This window comes from Dermacentor albipictus, chromosome 5 (genome assembly GCF_038994185.2).
Source record: "Dermacentor albipictus isolate Rhodes 1998 colony chromosome 5, USDA_Dalb.pri_finalv2, whole genome shotgun sequence".
NCBI classification, from domain to species: Eukaryota; Metazoa; Arthropoda; class Arachnida; order Ixodida; family Ixodidae; genus Dermacentor; species Dermacentor albipictus.
The window spans coordinates 64,160,657-64,182,927 of NC_091825.1; the positions used below are offsets into that span (position 1 = coordinate 64,160,657).

At 45.2% G+C, this 22,271-nt stretch overlaps 1 protein-coding gene across 8 annotated transcripts in view; it reads left to right on the forward strand.

Annotated features, from left to right (window-relative positions):
• LOC135911738 (sentrin-specific protease 7-like) overlaps positions 1–22,271 on the forward strand; it is a 157,083-nt gene that overhangs the window by 73,875 nt on the left and 60,937 nt on the right. For 6 of the 8 annotated variants that reach the window (XM_065444093.2, XM_065444092.2, XM_065444089.2 and 3 more), the window contains 4 exons: positions 4,140–4,316; positions 8,388–8,542; positions 9,741–9,782; positions 16,332–16,559. In XM_065444093.2, coding sequence (XP_065300165.2) covers positions 4,140–4,316; positions 8,388–8,542; positions 9,741–9,782; positions 16,332–16,559 — 602 coding nt within the window. The remainder of the gene's footprint in view (positions 1–4,139; positions 4,317–8,387; positions 8,543–9,740; positions 9,783–16,331; positions 16,560–22,271) is intronic. The other 2 variants (XM_065444094.2, XM_065444095.2) reach the window with 2 other exon arrangements.

Consider the following 22,271-nt stretch of genomic DNA (forward strand, 5'->3'; position numbering starts at 1 on the left):
AGAGCACCAGGCTGTATTCCAACATAGGGCACGTGAGACGATTGCCGTTTTTGCGAGCTTGAAACGTGTCGCCAGGTAGCTGAAATAGTGTGGTACAGCAGACTTTCATTAATTCGACTCGGGTTAATTTGACTTTTCGGTTAATTTGATCCCGGCCGAAGGTCTCGGCCAGCGCCCATGCATTTCTATATGCCCAAACTTTCGTTATTCTGTTCCTAAAATTGGCCTTTGCCGGATAATTTGAACTTGACGCATCAGCATGCATGTTCCTGAGTGCCTAAAGACCTGGCCAACGAACAAAGGCTCCTCCCCATCCCGAGCTCAACAGGGTGCAGGCAAGGGACTGGCGCCGACTACTAACGGAACACTTTTCCTAACTTGCGCAGGCTACACAAGGTGTACCCCAACAGACACAAAGACAACTGTCCCTGGTGTGAATATACACTGACACTCCAGCACATCACATACGAATGCCCAAGGCACCTGGCACTTGCCATCTCACTGCTAATTACAGACTCTCTCGCTAACTGGTCGTGCAAAGCGTGACTCGCCGGTCTGGACTTGGGAAGCCAGATGGCGACCCCGAACCAAGCCCGGCGAGCCCTGAAATAGGGGCTCCACCCACATACACCACTCAGATTTGCGAGTCAGTAAAGTTGTTTTTCTTCTTGTACTGCGGTGAAGACGACTTTAAAAAAAAAAACGTATGGCAAAGCTGACTTCAAAAGAAAAAAAAAAGAAAGAAAGAAGACGGCCTTGTGCAACAATTTCTTTTTTGGAAAAAAAATCAGGTGCACGTTAGATTTCGAAAGTGGCCATGCATTTGATTCGGGAGCACGTTACAAACAGGCTAATACTTTGAATCAGTGGTGTGTTCTGGCATTTTTTCTGCTTGTTTAATTCAACTTGCTGGATAATTTAATGAGTTTCGTCGCTCCCATCTGCATCAACTTAACGGAAGTAGACTGTATTGGTTCGCAAAGCTTTGCTGTCATTTCTGGTAATTACTTGCATCAGAGCATCAGTCCTAAAGTGAAAAAACTGCACATTTCTGAGACTGACATGGGCTTCACGTGAACGAAGTCGCGGACACTGTTTCACTTTATTCACTTTTCTAAGAGCTGCGAGTGTGCTGTCTCCCGGAGGCTGATGGTAGCATTAGACGTACCGAGTCTCGGACCAGCGTGTAGAATGAGCAGACCCTGCGGCCGTGTGGAGAGGTGCGGGAACAGGCATCTAAGCTCATTATTCGAATTTCACGGGGACCCTCACTGATTTCTAAATAAATGGAATTCAAACTAACCAAACTGATAAAAGAGAAGGCTACGTTTGATGATGAAAGGAGTGGCCCTGCCTATGGAACCATCACCTTTTATTTATGAAAGAAACCTGTGATCGTTTTCTGCTTTTGCTTTTTCTCAGAAAGCATCTTCCTCATTCTCTTCAAAGCTCCATAACAGCCGTGCACAATTCAGTCCTTCAATCACCTGCAATAACAAAGGCCGCTGCTGTGCTTCCTCTTCTTCAGTTGCGGCATCGTGGTCATCTTAGATCGACTGCATAGTCATCACTGACTACTTGGGTGACAGTGTCGTCTGTGACAGCACTGCAGACCATGGTGCAGCTAAAGATGCTTACATAGTCTGCGAAGTTCACGTTGTCCAACACTTCATGCACAGACCTCAGATGTGCTAACGACATGTGTGAGCATGTGGCCCCAGATACCATCGCGCCTTCCACTGGCACACAGGCATTATCAGTGAGATTGCGCACCACTTCTCACGGTGTGTTTGATTAGGCGTGCTGCATGTAATCATCAGCATAATCATAACCCCAGTAGAAGGCACTGATGATAGCTCCAGCCAAGCGCTTCCGTGTTGTTGATAGATCTGAAGTCTGTAGTGAACAGGATTGGGATCATTTTCCTCAATTCGACTAGCCTCTGGTATTTGCCACACAAAGACATGGTGACGTGCAAGTCTGGTTATCACCACAGAAATGTCCCCCAACAGAAACAACAGGGCACTGACACAACAAAGATGATTAAAAAAATAGTGGCAGCATATTTTGCTAGCTTGACTTTTGTGACTGGCGAGTTGTGCGACGAACCACATCGGCTGCATGCTTCACTGTCGTTGTTGGTTTAACTAACCATTTGCAGAAATAAGTGTAACAACATGGCGGCTATGATGTGATTTCGGCTCCTTTACTCTTTTCCCGTTAATACAGTCCACAAATGCATAGCCTTTGAGATCTGAGGGAGCTGTCGCTGAGGCATGGATTGGTCAGGTTTTTGTTAAGTATCTGTCGCTGTCGCTTAGCTGTGAAAGTGAGCATCACTGCGAGCCAGGATCTGGCCACGGCAGCGCACAGTTCGAATTATCCACGGCAGACCCGATTCGGGTGTGAATTGACATGCTTTTATTGTAATAGGTAGTTGACTGCTTAATGACAAAGGGCAATTAGTTTTTGCTTTGCTGTTGCTTTATTACCAATGTGGTGCAGGATTGCGTGACACGCTGATAACTTGTTGGGTTATGCTTTGCTTTCCGTACAGATGTCCTGTTTTGAACATTCTTTTATATTTATAAAAGTGTAGATTTGCTACTTCGGTTATGACATAGTCAACAGAGAAACTGCAGATAAACGAAAGTTTTCAAAGGAGGCCTAACAGGCGAGCAGTCCGCTGGCAGCATCAGTGCACCAGTTGCTTTAGCATCAGCCAATCGAAAGGCACCTCTCGGCGCGCTGACATTCCAAGTCAATGGGAGGGCTGTGTGCATTGAGAGTTTTGCCAGACTGGCTCCTGATTCTTGTATGTTTGCAATATTTCTATGTGGCCATTGTAGGCAAGGAAGAGTGAAACGTAAAGGCAGAAGCTTGAGCTTTGGAAAAATACCATGAGCTCTATTCTTGACAAGCACGGCTGAACAGCTGTCTTTATCATCTGTGTTGGCTCTCTCTTTGTTGAAAGGTCATATAGAGGATAACTGTTTAGAAAGCACATTTTTAAAATTCATGCTGGGAAACCAAAGCACTGCAAGAAGTCTATCTATACTTTCATCAAATGACAAAATGTGACATGGAGCTTGACGTGGAACCCTTATTCAACAAACTTTTTTCTAGTCTTTGCCAGCTATATTGCGACGTTAACGCTCTAAGAAGAATGTGATCAATAATGTGCAAGAGCCCCTGCAATGTATCTACACTGTTGCATGTCCCACGTGCATCGTTATCAGTGATGTTTGACCGCATCTCGGCCATTTGAGTTTGGTGATAACGTGGCCTAGAACGGTCATCACTGATCAATTGCCTTTGCTGTCTTAGGTAGAAATGAAGTGCATTGGCACCAATCTATGATGATTCATTCGTTTTCTAGAGACATACATAATGCTTAATGTAGCAGACGATGGCTTGTGCACCACAGACGACAAATGTGAGAGGCATATTTGACCAAATAATGTTGCGCTATGAGCTGGCCTCTTTATCTTGAATAAGGAAAAAGACTGTCTTGCTTTATTACGAAGCTCACTGTTTCCTTTTAAATTTCATTGGCAAACTGCAAGGTAGTGTTGCAGTATGAAAGCAAATTAAGAGCTTACCATCGCTATCATTGCCATTGTGTATATGTTGGGCTTATGTCACAGGCTGAAGAATGTGGCAGAATGTCTAGAATAGCACCTCGAGATAGCGCTCAGTGGCGGAAAAAATGATATAGCTCTGTGAACCTGGATGTATTTTGCATGTCATTGAGCTTTTCTTTTTTTTCTTTGTATCTGCAGCGCTGACAAAATAACTTTTTTTCTACGACTACTTGAGAGTATGTTTCACGTAAATCATTTTGATACAGTGTAGGTTGTGCATTGCTGATGCTGAAACTAGTTGTTTTCCAAAGTCCATTTCTTAGCAATTCTCGCAGTCTAATTACCGCACTGCCTTGTTATCCTGACACAAATAAATAGCACACTATGCATTGTTATTTTCTTGTCAACAAGAGTGGCAAGAGTGCTATAGACATTCTATGCGTCATATCTTTCACGAAAAAAATATGGCAAGATAAATGCAGATTTTAATTCAATTTTGCTGAATTTTTTGTGGCAGTTAGGGGTTAAACTCTTTCCATCTGCTGTCTTCTGCAGAGAGCCAGGAAGTGACGCTGCATCTGCTCGACACGGATGTGGTGCAAGTGCTGGGCAACCTGTCGCGTAACATGGGCGTGCTCTTTGTGTGCACCAATCGCGAGTGTGCAACTGTCCTGCGCACAAAGCTGGGCATGAACCGCAAGCTGCCTGGATACTTCGACCCCGCAGCCACTGGTGAGTAGGAGCCGAGGGCCCTGTCTGATCACTGCACTAAAACTATGCAGTGAGGCCTGGTTACTATGAACCGCACATTAACGAACTTTTCAGATTAACATACTTCACAGAAATCCTCTGCTGACTGCTGATAGTTTCAGTGTATAAGTGCTTCAGTGCTGCGGGCTTGAGTATACCGAAATGTTCAGAATAACGATCTTTATTCAGTTTCCATTTCATGTTAATAACGCCTCAGTACTATGAACTAATATTGCGAAATCTGGGCATTCTTAGACTTCCGTGTATCCTTTGCTGCAGCCGGAACAGTAGGCTAGCAGACAAGGCGCAGAAAGTGAATGCTACAGTACATGGGTTCAGAAAACCCGAGACAGCGTAGGAGGAAAAAAAGAAAGAAAGGGTCGAGTGGGGATTTTTCCCCCCTTCTTTTATTGTGGAGGTGACGCCACATCAGGTTTTGCAAGCGCATGCTCCACCCAGACAAGTGTCGCCTAGCAATGGAGGCGCGTCTCTTCCTTCTTTCGCCCTTATTTCCACGCAAGCCTCTTCTTTCTGTCATGCTTCTTTCTGTGGCCATACCAGATTACGCGCATGTGGCATCGCAGCTACGTGTGACGCCACATGGTCACCACACTTGCCAGGCGGTGTCATCTACGTGTGCTTGCACTTTGGAATAGTTGGTGTCTGCCTTGAGTGAGACAGTTGTCGTGAGGTGTCCGTGGCAAGGAATGTGAAAGAGAAACATTACACTTTATAGGTGACATGGAACTTCTTTGCCAGTGGTTTTCTCTGTGTCAATGTCTATTTTGCGTGCGCCACTCTATTATATACGGTAGTGCATGGTGACGGAATCTATGAAAAATAACAGCTGTGCGGTTGAGGGCCAACAGGCCAACAATCTCAAAAACACCACAAAATTACCCATAATACTCTTTCGTCGAAGCGGCCTGAGACTAAGCAAAGGCCATTTACGCAGTCATTTCCTACGAACAAAGTTCATTTTACAAAAGCAACGCCAAATTCAATTCAAAGCGGGCAGCCAGGACCGTCATCATGTTTCACGCAAACTCCGCAAACCATACAAAGACGCTAACGCTAAATCTGAAAATAGCTTGCGTACACTATACGCTATGGGTCGTTTAGCGTTCTGCGAATGCGCGGTGACGGTCCGCTATTTTATAGCGTACACAATGGTATAGCGTACGCTAAACTAGAACTTTCTATTGACTGTTTTGGTGAAGCGTCGAGGAATCTCGAACACATTTGAGTGATTCACACAGTCGTGCAAAAAAAGAAAAGGAATGCACTTCTTGTGTTTTCAACAGTGCTTTACAATTTCACTGTGTATTTCGAGGCATTGCTGCACCACTGAAACAGTATTACTGTGGGCCAACATCTTCAGTTGTCCCGAATGAACACCACACTGCTGGCACTGTGTGGCAATAAAAAAAAAATAGAAAGAAAGCAAAAAATCTGCAGAAACATTCACCAGTTACGCATGCTGCACTGAATGAATGCATAGGCAGCTGGGAAAATTCCATTATAATTGAGCAGCGTTGGTGTGACCACAGCTGGCGTTCGGGTGATGAAAGCACTCTTCCTTGCCATTGTGAATGATGCGAAACCACGAGCTGTGACTAACAACATTATTCCTTGGATGGTGACAGCATGTTTGAGCTTCATGCCATTGTATCGAGGGGGCAAGTTTCAACACCTTATCAGCCAGTTACAGTTGAACACCATTACTACGAATGCCCCTTCCACAAATGCCTCTACAACGAAATGACCTATATAATGAATGGATTATGTCCCAGCCAAATTCCTATCTTTCATATGTATTGTTAACGCCTTTATAACGAAGACCACTCCTATTAATTTGCCTATACAGTCGCCGACTGATTTTCCAGACTCCAAAAATTCGGACATGCTCCATTATGCGGTCTGCTTCGCAGCACCACCATTCTCCCCTATAGACCATAATGTATAACAACTGCCGAAAGTTCGGACACATTGCAACCTCTCATCTGATTTTTCGGACACTCCTTGAGCCAACTCAATCGAGAGCACCATGCACCGACTCTGACCGCTGCATGGTTCGACTTGCTGAACGCCATTTTTGTTTTGAACGGAGCCTCCTCGCTGCCCCACGAAGTGGCGCTGCTGCAAATACCCGCTCATCATCATCGTTTCTGCCTGGTTCGATAGAGTGGTTCTGCAGCAGCTCCGGTTTCAGCTTAGTAAGCCATGTCAAGACAATCCAGCAGCTGATTTGTTTCTTCGCGCACGACGCTGCGAGTAGGCCACGCCACGTTTTTCGTTTGTGCGACTGGTGTCGGCATGGTGGTGTTTGCTTTGTGTGCTGTGTCGAGGTAGATTCTGGTGATCCAACGCGGTATACGGAAACATCGCGTCAAGTGTCTAATGGTGCCAACAGTGCCCGCGCAGACTGTGCTGGGGAATGCCGGCAAGCGGGTGCCGGGAGGCCTAGGATTTGTCGCCTTCCGATTGCTCCCTACCGACGCGGAAAATGTTCTGCCGAGACTTGCGCAGTGGTTGCATTGCGATTCCGGGCACCGTCTTATTTGACAGTTTCACAGGTGCTGACACTGCTGTACTGACATGCGCAGAAATCGACAACGGCGAGATCATTCGTCAGGTTTCTGCTGCACCGCCGGACGATGACCGAGTCGGAAGATGACACACAATGTGCTACGCTACGCTGCCGTCGCATGCGGAGCGTGTACCAGCAGTGACTGTGCTTTCAGCCGCCTATGGTGACCATATGACCCTCTCCGAGATTCAGGCTTATCTGATTGCACGTAAACTGAACAGCGTGCAACGGCGCATTCACGATTTCTTCAAGCCTACTGCCGAGCCCTAATAAGTGCGTGAAAAAATAAAGGATTTCATTTTTTTCCCCGTAATCTGCTTATTCGGACACCTGTTTATTCGGACATTTTCACAGTCCCCGTGAGGTCCGAATAAACGGTCGGCGATTGTATAGCAAGAGGAATTTATGCGTCCACAATGGCTGGTTTGTTCTTTTACAACGAACGCTGAGTAAGGGTGCGCCAGTGCCATCTGCAGATGTCACTGATGCAGGCTCAGGGCTAGCTCTAACGGCAGCACTAGTGACACACCTGACGAATGTGCCAATGTCAGAAGTATAGTCCTGCTGTACTGCTTCATAAATTGCATAACTCATACGCTGCTTGTTGTAATGCGGGTGTGATGACTGACAAATATGTCAGAGTTGATGATTACATGATGATATAAACGTGACTGACAACTGACAAAGTCTTCAAAGTCATCCAGGATGGAAAGGATGTGTATGTCGACGAAGACAACGATGATGAAGATTCTGTAAGGAACCAATAATTTTGACCCAAACGGAGATTATTGCGGCATTTGACTATCGGCAGCTTTACCTTGTCACCCCCACGTTTCGCCACGGAGCATGCCGTGAATATCAGTGCAATAACGGTAGGATGCAGTTGCCTATTCCTTCAGACGAAGTGTGCACAAAAAAAAACAGCCACTTATTTCACTCAGTCTCCCTTTAATTTGGGGTAGAGAAAGGTTTTCTTGTGTCGAATTAGCTTAGCCTGCTCTATTGTGAGCAGTGTGGTGTGTGATCTTTAGAGCGCAGTTACCTGTATAATGAATTTTGGAGGTGCCAAGCGCTTCATTATAAAGGCATGTTACGGTACTTCTATGTTGTGGAGGCCAACCAGTGGCTAAACAAACCACTGTTTCATCTACATTCTATTCCAATTTGAATTTTGTGGCGCATTTTGTATCCTTAGTTGCAGTTCCTTCCTGCTTACTCCAGAATAAAATGAAGGTGACCGTGCAGAACTTCCTGCACAGCTGTGGTGGTCTTAGGAGGCCGATGCTTTCCTCACTGGTTATGCCAGACCATAAAACATTCTATAGATCATGCAGGATTTCGGCTAAACTGGCAGCGAACTTTCAAGGTTTCATGCTCTGTCTATGCACACGAACAGCTGCCGGGCATCAGGGTTTCTAGCTGCTACTGAGAGTGCGGTTTGTCGTTTCTCTGTGTGTACACAGAGGAGTGCCAGAAGCGGATCACTTTCCTTCCTGAGCCGCCATTCTCGGACGAGCAAAAGAGCTTCCTGCGGCAGGTGTTCCCGGGTCCCCTGTTGCAAGAGATCAAGCAGACGCAGGCTAATGAGATCCTAATCAAGTCCTCACCAGGACCTTCGGTAAGGCATCCCATATTCTCTCCCTCTCTCTATATGCTCTATGTCATCTTACCCAACTCAGATCTGTATACTTGGCAAATTATACGATTTTATCATAAGATACTCTGTTTTTAGAGCTCCTTTAGATTCTCATAATGGCAGCAATTATTTTACGGTATTTGACATGACTGTTGTCTACTTGATTAGGTTTGTTGTTTTCTGCACTTCCAAGAATGCCTTACCACTCCCTTATAGAATGTCTGCAACGACCCTGAAGATATTTGAAAACTAATAAATTAATAGGTGACAAGATTGATTTCAAATGTATATGAATACTGTCACCCTCCGCAATAGTAGCGCCTTACATTTCGGCCTCTCAAGATTATTCGGACCTACCCACAGCACATCTATCCACTGCATAGAAAAAATGTATTCTGGCAACAAAAATTTTCGGTCATGTTAAATGAATATTTTGCAAATAAACTTTATAAATATTTTTTGTTTGCATATGGCACAGATTGTTCTAGCTGAAGCCATAGCGCAAGTGCCTGATCACAGCATCATTACAAGATGGCCCTCAATTTGTAATAAACAGTCAACATCTCAACTATTAAAAGAATGGTTAACTATTTTCAACCAAAGCTTAGGATTTTTGAGTTTGGATGCAGTATTTTTCAAATTGAAAGGGGGAATTAAGCAAGCCAGTCTATTATGACATCATGACACATCCAAGAACTGCCAAAAGTGCTAGTCAAAGTGCTAGTTGTAGTTGTAACAGTGGTTAGACAGTGAAAAATGGTCACAGAAAAAGAAAATATAGTCTAAGTGAGATGCTAGACAGGCTTGTATTTTATTCTGTCAACAAGAACATTGTGCAACATTAACGTCTGACATGTTGAGGTTGAAAAAGGTGCCACAAGATGCTACTGCTATCACTGCAGCCGTCGTCCACATCTCTGCCATTTCAATGTTTTCTATATGTCAGTGCGTAAATGGAGAGGCAAGATTCTGTAATAACAATCTGCTTTTCTGCAAAGAATGCCACGCTAAGCAAAGTGACGCTTTGAATAAGTTGCAATTTGTCACCTTGTTATATCTCACGAAAGGTTGAACATATGGGAAACGTTTCGTGGGATATTTTCATCACTACAGTCTTTCTGCAAGCTCCCATTTCTGAGTGCTGCAAGACATGGTTCAGTTGCATCTCGTCTCATTACAGATGCTGACGCAGCCAATGGGCTATGGTTCCTGTGCCCCACAGGTACGTGACTTTCTTGAGCAGTATGCACAGCATATAACTGGCACACAGGAATACAGCCGAAGCTCGTTATAATGGAGTTGCATCAGACAATAAAGTTTAGAAATGTGCAAGTATTCGAAACTTTCGAATAGCAAATATATTCTTATTTGATTTGAGCCTCGAATCGAGTCGCCACAATCCAATGAGGTCATCTAATCGAATAATCACCACTCGAAAATCTGACTGTTTCTCTGATACTTTACGCCGTCGATTGTGCACAGTCAAGCATAAAATTGAAACAAAAATGTGATAACTTATATCTAGGGATGTGCTAATACTCGAATATCACCGAATCGAATTGTATTGTAAACATTCGATAACTCAATTTGTGCATTGAGTATCTACTATTCATGTTTTTTTACTATTCAACTTCTTAAATATTCAATATGCAGTCGAATATGCACCCACTTATAACGTTCCCAGACACAGTACCTTATTTACTCGCATAATGATCACACTCGCATAATGATCTCACCCTTATTTCTGTCGTCAAAATTCGACTTTTTTTTTTTTTTCCTGTGTAATCATTGCACCCCGAATTTGCCGCAGCAATATGTCATGTGCCATCTAGCTAATGATGATCGCGCTTACCATCTGTCGAATGCTGTCGAATGCTACGCGAACGACTCAAGACATTTGAATCGGTCTGCACACACCTAACATTCTTAAGCAGATGCCCCATTTCATTCCTTTCATCACTTTCCGCACTTCCATGATAAAAAAGCTACAACCAAATTTGCGTCAGCTTTATTATTTGAAGGCTTCATAATGGTTTTGGTCAACAACAACATAAAGGGCACCTTTCGATTCTTCTCGTCCGCACTCGTGGGCACGCAACAGATCGCAAGCGGCAACGATAGTGGCCACGTTTACACTGATACGTGAGAAGTGTACCCTATTCATACGCCGATGCTTGTAACGCAGCTAAGATGTTCGGCCACCTTTAGCGGAAATGTGCCGTATTAGGATAGTAGTGAAGACAGATGCCACAGTTTCCGCAGCATGCCCGCCATGTGTTTCTATGCCACTGGCAGCTAAGCACGCCCATCTCTGTGCCCTCAAAGTGGACATGGCTACGTTATTGTCACAAACTTGCCTATATTAACAATATTATTCATTACTGATACGGAAGAAACTGTTTCAATGCGAGTAATGTACTCACGAGAAGAAAAATAATCACGTTTGGCGCGTTCGGCTTGCTCTGCCAGCCGCCATTTTTATTTTGGTGTCCCGCACTGACAGTGGCAGCCGCCTGCTTGTCATCCTGCAGCAAATGCGGGGGAAAAAATTTTGTTTTCGTGGGTAATTTGACCCGCCTAATGATCACAACCCTGAATTTGTGTCGAATTTTTTAACAAAAAAGTATGATCATTATGCGAAATACGATAAAACCTTTTTCATACGTACCCGCTTAATAAGTATTACCGGTTTAGATATAGTCTCGATGAACCCCCGCCCTGTGACTATGGAACCGAATTTATAGGCTGACTGCTTCAGCCGTAGTTGCTTAATGTGTGCCGAACAGTTAGTGCGAAGTATTACCTAATTTTTCGGCACGTACAAGCATGGAATCGGCAAAATGTCATGCACGCAAACCATAGATAGCGAAATTGTGTCACACAGGCCTTTCCCAGACTGCGGCCACCATCGATAGTGATGTCAAAGCATGGTATTCATGACGTGTTTCCTGCACCTGTAGCTTCTACACATCCTTGTCATGGATGACGACATGAATGATGGCCCTTCTATATCCCAAGTAGCTAGTGTGTTGATCGTCATGAGGCCGTTCGCAGTGAAGTGTGGCCTGATAGAGAAACTGGTTCGCGGCCTTGCTGAGTTTGAGGATGCCGTCATTGCTGCAAGGCTACCTCAGTGGCAAGTGAAAGTCACTGATTTCTTGCTGCCTGCCCTTAAATAAAACTTATCTACATCTGTGTTTGAGTGAAAATTCACACTTCCTTTGGATGGTAAGTCTATAGCCACTTATTGGCTATTGTCAGTTAATTAGTACAGCACTTAGTGTGTACCTGATCCACATTCCCCGTCAACTACATTATAGCGAGGTTTTGCTATGTAACGATCTATCGTTTATAACAACCACATTTTACTGCATTTATGATTTTCCGACCCTGCCTACTGCAAAAGTGATGTGCTATTACGAGCAAATTAGTTTTTCTGTCAAACCCAGTCGCTGTAAAAAGAGGGTGCACGTGAAGTTCCAAAGCACGGAAGTCCGACCAAACTAGACGCACAGCGGCCCCTTCCCCCCTCGCCCTCCCCACTCCAGTTCAACTGCGACTACAACCCAAACACGTTCATGGCGTGTTTGGGTTATCGTCTGCTAAAAGCGTGCAGTACGCTTCCAACGGCACTACTCCTTATGTGCTATAATACAGATAGTTGAAGATGCTTATTGCTGTAGGGTTGGCAGCGGCAACTGTGAAGGCAGCATGCGACTACCTGGGAGGGGATTTGCCAGCACCGGAATAAGAAACCGAATGCACGCTGGCATTTTCACATGAGATGGGCGAGTATTGTGGGAAAGCTGATGCAGCAGGCAGTGACTGTTTTTTATTGTCCGTGCGGCGCAGCTCTTTTTTGTGTGTACATTGGATCTAGCAGCCGGAAAAGGTACCGTACGATCGCAGTCTGCAGCAGGGAATGGCGGTGCAGTTGGGTTATTGCTTATTAAAAGCATACAGTATGCTTCCAACAACACTGTGCCTCATGCGATGTAAAACAGATAGGTGAAGATGCTTATTGCATTAGGGTTGGTGGCGGTAGCTGTGAAAACGGTGTGCGGTGACATGGGAAGAAGTTTGCTGATACTGAAATGAGAAACTGAGTGTGTGCAGTCATCTTCGCGTTACAAGGGTGGGCGAGTATTGCGGTGGAGCGGATGCAGCGGGCGAGGACTGTTCTCGATAGCAGGTGCCTCGTGCATTTTCTCTTTAATATGCGATCTAGCGGCCGGCAAGCATATCATACAATCGCAGTATGACAATGTTCTGAATGTTCGGGCCTAAATATAGTTTTTTTCTGGGGACGTATGAACCAGCAAGGAATAAGCTTAACTCAGTTGGGTCATTTTTTTTTGTGTTCTTGGTTGTGAATGTTGATGCTGGGAATACGTACTTAAAGGGATCGCATCAGCGAGGTTCTAATGTAATCAGTGTAGTGACCTGCCCAATGCACCATGTCGTATGTGCCGCAGAGCCCATCGTGCTTGGTGCAATTTGCCGTGACCCTCCAGATTTCTGAATCTTTAACAGGCGGCAAATCACGCCATACCTGACATTGAAATGATGTGGATAGCTCTTTCTCTTTACCGTCAGCCCCAACTATGCGTGGAGCGGTGGTTGAGTTATGTAACGTGCGGTCCTTTCGTCGGTCACACAGATTGGCTTTGCATTAACTCACCTGCCGTAAAGTTGGGATAACCCTTCCGTATGTTGGAGAAAATCTGTAAGCCAAAACTTTCGAGCAGTAAATAGAAGATTGCCGAGAAACGCAGGTCCACTATCAAACTGAATACCTAATTGGTAGACAGTTCAACAGAACATCACTAGTTCGTTAGCTTCAGAAACGGGAGAAAATTTATTCCGTTCAACAGGAATCCTGTTGGTGAAAAAACATATTTTCCAGACATTCACAAACTACAACTGAGCTGTAATCAGAGCTGTCATGCTAATTTGGTAGTCCCTTTAGTAAGAGTAGACCGTGCTGTATATTTTTATTTCTGTGCACCTAAGTTACTGTTAGCTTGCTACATTCTTGTTATGCAATTCGAGGAGGCTCCAGAGCATGTGCAGCGGCATACTTTGTTGGTCAAAATTTGTAAGCATTAAATTTTGTGAAAATTTTGTGACAGTCAATATTCTTTTTGGTATTTGGCTTTGCTTCCTTGATTTGATTCGATTCGAAACCTATTACAGCATAGACCGCTTATAGCATAAGTCGCCGGAGTCTCAAATATCCGCACTATAAGCTGGGTCGCACTATAACCAAAAGAGAATTTTTCGAAAGTTGCACATGTGCAAAACATGTAGACAAAGCAACTGCGTGTATCTGAAAATTGAATCATGCGACCGGGATGTTTGCATCTGTTTAAACTTGCAAAAATCAAAAGGTTTATGCCTGAGAACTCAGTCTTTGCACGAAGCAAACAAAGTAAAAAAGAAAAACATATGTGCAACATAGAGGGAAGTAAGTCACTTTCTAAATTTTCAGACCTGCTTGGTTGTTCAAAATTGCCACTGTGCTGCCATCAACTCCACAAAACTAGTGTAGAACAGGGGACCAAAATTTCGGAAGCCGTACAGTGTCTCGTTCCTGTTCTAGGACTGGTTCACATGCGAGAGATGTCGAAAACTTGGCGACCGCGAACCAAGTTGCTGCCATTCCAGTGTTGCCCATGCCACTCACGCCTTCCCTTTTGTTGTCGAGGTGGTTTCTGTGCTTTGCAAGTGCAATATGCCACTGCGATGCGTTTCCTTGATTCAGCACCAAACCACAGCTGTGGTTGCCAACTCCCGTCAAGGCATGCTGGTTAGGCCTAGTCATTGGGAGTCTCGGGCAGCTCGCCATCGCGGAAAGCTTGCCTTTGATATGTTCGTGCCCCTAGATGGTGACAAAGATTGGTCACGCGATCGCACGCACTGGCTGAACTGACAGCAGTGTCTGGGAAGTAAAGTATGGTTTCTTGGGCGGTCAGCCATGGCAACTATTGCGAAGGCCTACCAAGCTTCCATGCGCGTATACAGGTAGGAATGGCAGAAGCTCGCATGTGGACATAAAGCCTAAGAGCTCTGAACTAAATTTGCGGAACACCACTTAAACTGACAGCGCTCAAGGTTGCATGCGCAATATCTGCGTTCATTGCGGAGCACAAATCACTGATAAGTAGCCGAGCAAGGGTTTCTTAGTTGCCCAGGCAACCTCTGGGCACGCCCACAAGTGCTGCCACATTTTTTTTTTTTTTTTCGTTCCTTGTTTGTTTCGCGTCTCCTCTTCCGCATCGCCCTCATTGCGTTCCCCTCTCATTGGTGGCTCAGCTCATTGAGATGCGCGCTTGCAACTGCACTTACCTGTGGGATTTTTTTTCCCACAAAAGCCGCATTCTAACTGGCATTAAGGCCACCATGGCTTTACGCTGATGAGCATGAGGTCGTGGGTTCGATTCTCAACTGCACGAGCCACATTTCCATGGAGGCAGAAAGCAGGAATGCTTGGTACACATTAAGAAACCCTACGTGGTCAAACTTAATCCGGGGCGTCCACTGCAACGTCTCCCATGGCCCGTGTGTGACTTCGGCTCATTAAGCCCGATTATTCGATTTTGATTTGACTTGTGAGCAGGTCTAGGTTTTGAGTTAGCCTGTAGAAGTCTCCAATATCTTGTCATAACTCTCCCATGCTAAGCCTGGTTCATTTTTCTTTCGTTTCTAGTATGATATCTTGGTTTATGTTCTCACTTATTTCGATATTTCTAGAAGCGCCATGCTGCATAGTAGTCTTTTCTTGAGTTTGCTGTCTGCTTGTTGGCCCAAATTCACCTTCCCACTTTACCAAGTACATGCTGCCCCAAACCCTCCTCCATTAGGGAGTTGGTCTTCACATAACATTTCAATAGGTGTACTGGCTGTCTATAATCGTCATTTAAAAGCAGTAGAAGCAGTTGTCAGGCCATACTTTCTCAAAGTCTCTTTCACAACAAGCTTTTTAAAATTTATTGAAAGGCTCATAGTGCGTGAGACATACTACCTAGTGGAATATGCCTACACAACACAGCAATATGTTTGCATAGATTAAAAGGGACACGAAACATTAAGTTTTTTAAATACTCGACCTGGTAACTTTCGAACACTGGGCACGATAATTGCTGAATTACCCAAATGTACCACGAAATCTATGACATCACAATAATGGCAGTGGCACTTGCGTACTGTGGTTACTGTATCGTAAACTGAAAGTCTTGTTTAATCGTCAATAATCGTTCAGCTACCTTAGGTGTGATGGATAATACATAGATTTGTGTAATCTTTATGCCTGTTGGCATTAAGCGTTCCCCTGACTTTATTTGTTCTGCTTTATCCTTCTGCATTTTCAAGTGATGACACTCTTATAAGTGCACAAAGCAGAAACTCCCAGCACACATGCTAATTATTGCAAATTGTTGCTTCAGATGCAATATTTTGTTGAAAATGATCAATTTACAATGTCACAAAGTCGTTATAAGCCAGTAGGACTAGATTTGAGCAGACTCCTGTACTAACCACCTTGCCAATCTGGGTGGACCACCATGCTTTCAGCTCCCCGTAGATACCAGCACCAGAATTCCATCTAGTAAATTTTGTTTGAGAATCTACTGTGTTGCGTTTGTCCTGATTGTCTATTTGAGTGCACAGAGCTACACCAGAGCTACGGGTCTTGCACCAGCATCCGTGGGTCTGCATTCTCGGCACTTCTTTCACTGTGGCTGGTTGTGCTGCCCTCTGTTTGAACACCCAGCACGCGTGTCTGCAGAGAGCGAGCGAAGCGGTGGCGACGTCAGTGGCTCCACCGGCAGCACAGCCGCAGGCCGGCTCCATGCCTGCCGTGACGCATGTTGTGATTCACAATGTGCCCAGCTCCTCTACTATTGTGGCGCGGTCTACCCGCTCTTCTTCCTCTTCCTCATCCTCCTCGGCTATCGCTGCGACATCAGGCAGCAGTTCGGTCGTGACAACCAGCGAACAGGTTAGGCCTGCCTCCTGCAACACTGGCAAACATGGCGAGCAACAGGCGTCGGTGCTGGGCATGACTGCTTGTTGCCAATGGTTGCGGACCTCCTCTCCTCACGCTTGCTTGCGCTGCACTGTGCACTAGCCTGCTTCTTTACTGCACCTGGGTCCCGAGGCTGTGGAGTAAGGTGTTGTGGCTGTGGAATGTGGGAGGGGCGAGATGCAGCAGTGGGTGGGCCTCTTCATTTGTCTGTTCGGAAATGTCCGTGCGTGTGCACTGCTACCCGGAATTCCGTTTTTTACAGCAGACTGTCTTTGGCCTACTCAGTGCCAATGCTGTCTGCTTTGTGTTCATGAGAGCAGTTGTGTGTATTCGTTAGTAGGCCACCTTCAAGTTGTACTGCACAAGGAAGCATAGACACAGAATGTACGTGGGCAAAGCACAGCACTATAGGACAAGCGCGGTGTGCTGTCCCTGCGTTCCCTGTATCTGTGGTGTCTGTGCATGCACTGTGGCGATTTGAAGGTTTTGTTCCGTGGCTCGAAACCTCTCGCGCCTTGTTAGTGCTTCCTGGGGTTCTGAAGGTGCCTCACTTTTGCCCTTGGTTGCACCGTGCCTTGGTGCATGAAAGTAGTGGTAAGGCAGCAGCGAGGTGAACTACATTAAGCATTACTAACATCTGTTTGCTGTCAAGGATTTGTAGCTCCTAGTAGTTGTGCAGGTATCCCCGACTTTTTACCTTCCGGCAGCCTTTTGAGCTCCTTCTTTTGGGAGGGGCCAGGCCAGCAATGCTTCCTCTTTGCCTCTGTACGTTATAATAGTTCATAATAGTAGTTGGTTCACTTCTGCCTCTAGCAGCTTTAGGACCTTCTGTAAACATGCCATGCTGCCAGGTTTATTTGCCCTAGTGTAAGGCAGAAGATAAGTACTACTTGGAAAGGGAATAATGCCAGTATAAGCACTGGCATTATTGCAGATGCAATGGATGGTGCGACTCCGTTTACTTTTTGTGGAGTTGCTTTCCACATTTTTTCTGGACAGCATTAGTATTGTACATTGAGCTTTCATGGCCATTCTGTTTCTTCTGTTTAAACACTAATTTCCACAACCATTTCATGCAACATGAAAGTATCGGCTAGTTTGTTGCTTGTATTCGAGTGGGAGCAGCGCTTAGAACACGGCGACTGTAAAGGCACGTAGAAAACAATGTGTTGTGCAGTGTGTTAGTTTCTATGTGCCTTAACCTTCGTTCGTGTTCTGAGCGCTATTATCACCCAAAGGTTGTACGTAGTTTGCCATTCTGCCTTCGTCTTGGTGCTTTCAAAGTTTCAAAGCCAGCAGCGCAGTGATGTGCGCATTTCCTGCAATCAAAATCTTCATGTTTTCCTCATTCCCTCGTGTTGCTAAGTCTCGGGGCAGTTGTAATGTTCATTGTGATTGAATAAGTAGAACAAGTTCCGAAATGACGTGCAGAGGCCTTTGGTACAAGGAATCATTCCCATATTTACACGGACTAACAGCATCAAAAGAAACGAGAACAGCAGAGCACGTGGTCGAAGCATAACTGAAGGTATAGTGCTGCTGTCTTGTCATTACCATTGGCAGGCGCACATATCTGGTTTGACCGCATTGCACAGCGAGACTCCACCTATACTGCAATGTTTTTGTTTCTGTTCTGGTTTCATTTGTTGAAACCGTGGCGAAACCATGGGCGCTGTCTGTGTCAAATGAAACACGAACAGCAGTGCCATGTGGTACAGTCTGCACAATCATCTTTTCTCGCTTTCAAATAATAGATAACCAGAACAGAAACGAGAATATCGCAGTATAGGGGGAACATCATCGGGCAGTGCGATCAAAACAGATGTGCATGCCTGTCAATGGTGATGACTGGACGGCACGCACCATACCTTCAGTTCTGCTTCTGCCATGTGCTCCACTGTTTCAATTGACACTGATAGCACTGGTGCAGTGGTGGCAGCATGGGCATTATTTTACCTTTCCTGACACCCTATATTCATTATGTCCCACTTCATTTGCACTTGGGTGTTGGTTACAAGAAGCATTCGCTCTTGTTGCAACGTCCTCTTGACTGCTTGTGCCCCCTGTTCACATCAGGTCAAGGGAGCACGGGAATCCGAAATGTGCATTCCCAACATGTCTTCTGCTGAGTCAACAGCACTACCCATAGTACACTCAAAGATTATAATTCTTCATGCAATCTGGTATATTTGGAATCTGTCCCAAATTCATCGCTCAAAATTGCAGACCATGCCCAGTAAGAGCTGTTGACCATTTTCAGCTGCCAGCCATTTGATTGTGATATAGTTTCCTGTCCAGGAGGAACCAATAAGCAGCAGCTACACGCAGTGTATACTCCTGATGTAGTTTTGATGTTGCATCACACAGCGGCACAGCCACCATGCAACAGCTATGTTGAAGGCATGGCCAAAATGCATAGGCATGTTTTCAACCAGTAGCCAACTGGACGAACTTACTTTTATCGGTCGCTGGCATGCGGGAATTGTGTTAGAAATGTGTTCCATGCAGTTGTTGCTCATTGCCAACATCGGGCCACCCAGTCCTTGTCATGTGACGAGACAGACTGACTTCTGGCAGTTCTTGTATGTGATTCTAGCATGTTCAGCGATAAATACATCTAAAGCATGTGCCGCTTGTGGGTGCTTCCTTCTCTTTTTTTTGCTTACTTGCTTGCTTTAGCGGTGCCTTAGTTGTTTGTGCAGTGAACTAAGTTGGCTGTTTCGCTCCTTGCCTGACATGTCGCCACTTAGCCCCTTTCTCAGTTGCGGTTGCGTGTTCGTTGCATGTAATTCTGCCTGCCTTAAATTTGTTGACTGTTAGGTGGTCAGCGATTCAAACGCGATAATCTGCCCACATGGCAACTGGCACTTTCTGTGCCACCGGTGAACACCGGCGGACCAGATCCAGTTACAATGTGTCGCAAAGCCTTCATTATATACAAGAATGCATCAGCCTGATGTCCCCAGCATCCACCGGTGGTGCAAAATACACCGGCAACCATGCAGAGCTGATTATCATATTTGAATCGCTTAGCACTGTACCTGCTGCCTGTAGAAAGTACTGTTACCTACTTTCGTGAGGTAGCGTGGTATCCAGTGCCATTGGCTGCTGTGCCAAAATACAGCAGAGAGAGAGGGAGAGAGAAATAGTGATTTTGAAGAGAAAGAGGGGCTTTTTTCCTCTTCACAATCTCTCTCTCTTTCTCTTATCTTTTGGCACAGCCATCAGTGGCACTGGATAATCCGAGTCCATATATAATGTGATCAAGTTTAGAGAGAGTGTGTGTGTGTGGTTCCTTAGGGATCCTGTTTTGATGTATGTACTTTTTGTTGTCTTTTCACCTACTACTGGGAATTTCACTGACTTGTATTTATGTACACAACCAGCTTCTAACAAGCTGTGTTGAGGCTATTAGCACCATGTTAATATTTACAGGTTCAAGACAGTGTCATGTAGGATACTGCAAAACAGCATTCATTGTTCATGATATAGCTGTGGAACCTCTTTTCACAGCTAGGGGTACTGTATAATTATGGCGGCTCCTCAAGTTCAGGGTGTGGTGTCACATTTAGTTGACGGTGCCAAGGCAACCCCGATAAGGGTAGACTAACAAAAACCTTCCCATTTTAGGCCTAAAAGGTCTTTAATCAGCAACCGATCTCGTTAAGAGAGGTAATTTATTATTCTATCTCTGTATTTATATGAGATGAGAGAAATAAATAGCCTACAGCATGATTTGCTTATTGTAAACGTTACAATTTAATGGTACTCAGAGATTGGGCCATATTTGGTGCTAGGTGAGAGCCATGGCTTCGATTGGTGTCTTCGGGCTTGCTTATGTTAAAGGGACACCAAAGGCAAATACTACTCATGGACGGTTAAAATATGATTCCAGAAACATTGCAGCGCTTGTTTGCTTTTCAAATCGCCTGCGCCCAAGTGGGGTGTGGTGATGTTGCATACTCCCATCATCACCATTTACTGCCGTCGGTGATAAAACGGCTCCGGACAGATGGTACTGCAGTCGAACCCGACTATATCAAACCAGTTTACATCGAATTATTCTTTATATCGAACAATTTGTGAACACGATATAGCTAGAATGAGTATATATAGCAAAAGTTATGCTTACATCGAACAAAAATAGGAGTGGCTCCCAATATATAGAACGTCAAGCTGCGGAAAAGTGGCCGCAGAAGTTGCTTTCCCTCATGGTGGCGCGAAAACCCAGCGGCGCAGCTTCATCAAACCGCTCTCCCTACCATGCCCGCGCTGCGTCGAGCGAGCCGTCAACACCCCCCTGCAAAAAATGATCCTGGCCCACCCGCAGCGCTTGCTCAGACAGCCAACCAGAGGCTCTTGTGCCCTCGTCATGAAAAATGACACAAGTGCAAGTTTTCTCGCTGCTTTTCGGGTTCATTGTGTTTGCGCCTTGTGGGCCTTCTCCTACAGTGTTGCCGTGATGAAGCGACAGAATTCGCCTTTTGCCGTGAAGCTCGACGCCATAAATTGGGTCAAATGCGGTGAAAAGTCGGATGCCCCGCAGCTTGCAAGATTCTGAGGGGCACTCTCAGCACGATCTTGAAGAATAAGGGGGAGATTAGGGCTAAAGCAGACAAACTCTCGACCTGAAGCCCGTGCCGTCTGACGCATACGCACGGCCGTGTGCAAGTGGTTCATCCGAAATTGCTTCAGACATGCCACCTTCCACATGCCCAGTGATGACTAAATTCTGATGAGTGCGACAAAGCCGTTGCTGGTGTTGCTGACATTTGGAGCGAGCTGTCAGAATTTCCGGAAGCCGTTGACAAATCAATGGTCGATGAGTTTGTGAGTGCATATAATGGTGTCATGACCACGGGAGAGCTTGAAAACGAAGACTACATTGCCGACATCGCACCGAGCACAAGTGAAAGTGGGCACAATGAGGAAAGCAACGACAATCCTTTACCACCGTCCTTTGAGGTGATTGGTGCACTCGCACTAGTCCGGTGCTTCTGCGCGAATGTGGAAGGTTGCGACCTCAGCTGCTCCGACTCCTTAGACAATGTGGAGAAGTGCGTGCATCGCGGGCAGCGAAATTGCCCATGCAGAAGAAATACAGGACTATTTCATGTGAAACTAAGATAGTTTCATCAGTAAAGTTATTTTATAAATGGTATATGCTTTTATGACATCCAATTCTTTAGCAGGCTTATATCGAATGATGCTCTATATCGAACTGTATGCGTTTTTTTTTTTTTTTTGCTAGTTCGATATAGCCGGGTTCGACTGTACGTTTTTTTTTGCACAAAATGCAAGCATGTGGCCATGGAGAAAGCGAGCCAAGACGGAGCTTTGGATTCGCTGCTGCAGCTGCTTTTGGTCAGGTGGTGTGGAATGTTTGGGAATCCCGCGACATCACATGGACATGGCATTCTCTGCTAATTGCACTTTGTCTGAGTTTCGTGAGCCTGCTAAACAAGCGGGGCACTACGCAATAATGGAACTACTGAAATGCGAAGTGCAGGCAGCACAGAGTGGAGGAAACGAAACCTTTTGACTGCCCGCATCTTAGTCAAGGGTGAAGTCAATAAGTTCTTTTTTCAAAAAAATCAAATAGAACTGGACGAGTAACATGTTCTTTCGTCTTATCATTAAATTTGATTATCGTCTAATTGCGATTGGTTTAGTAGTAGTCACGTA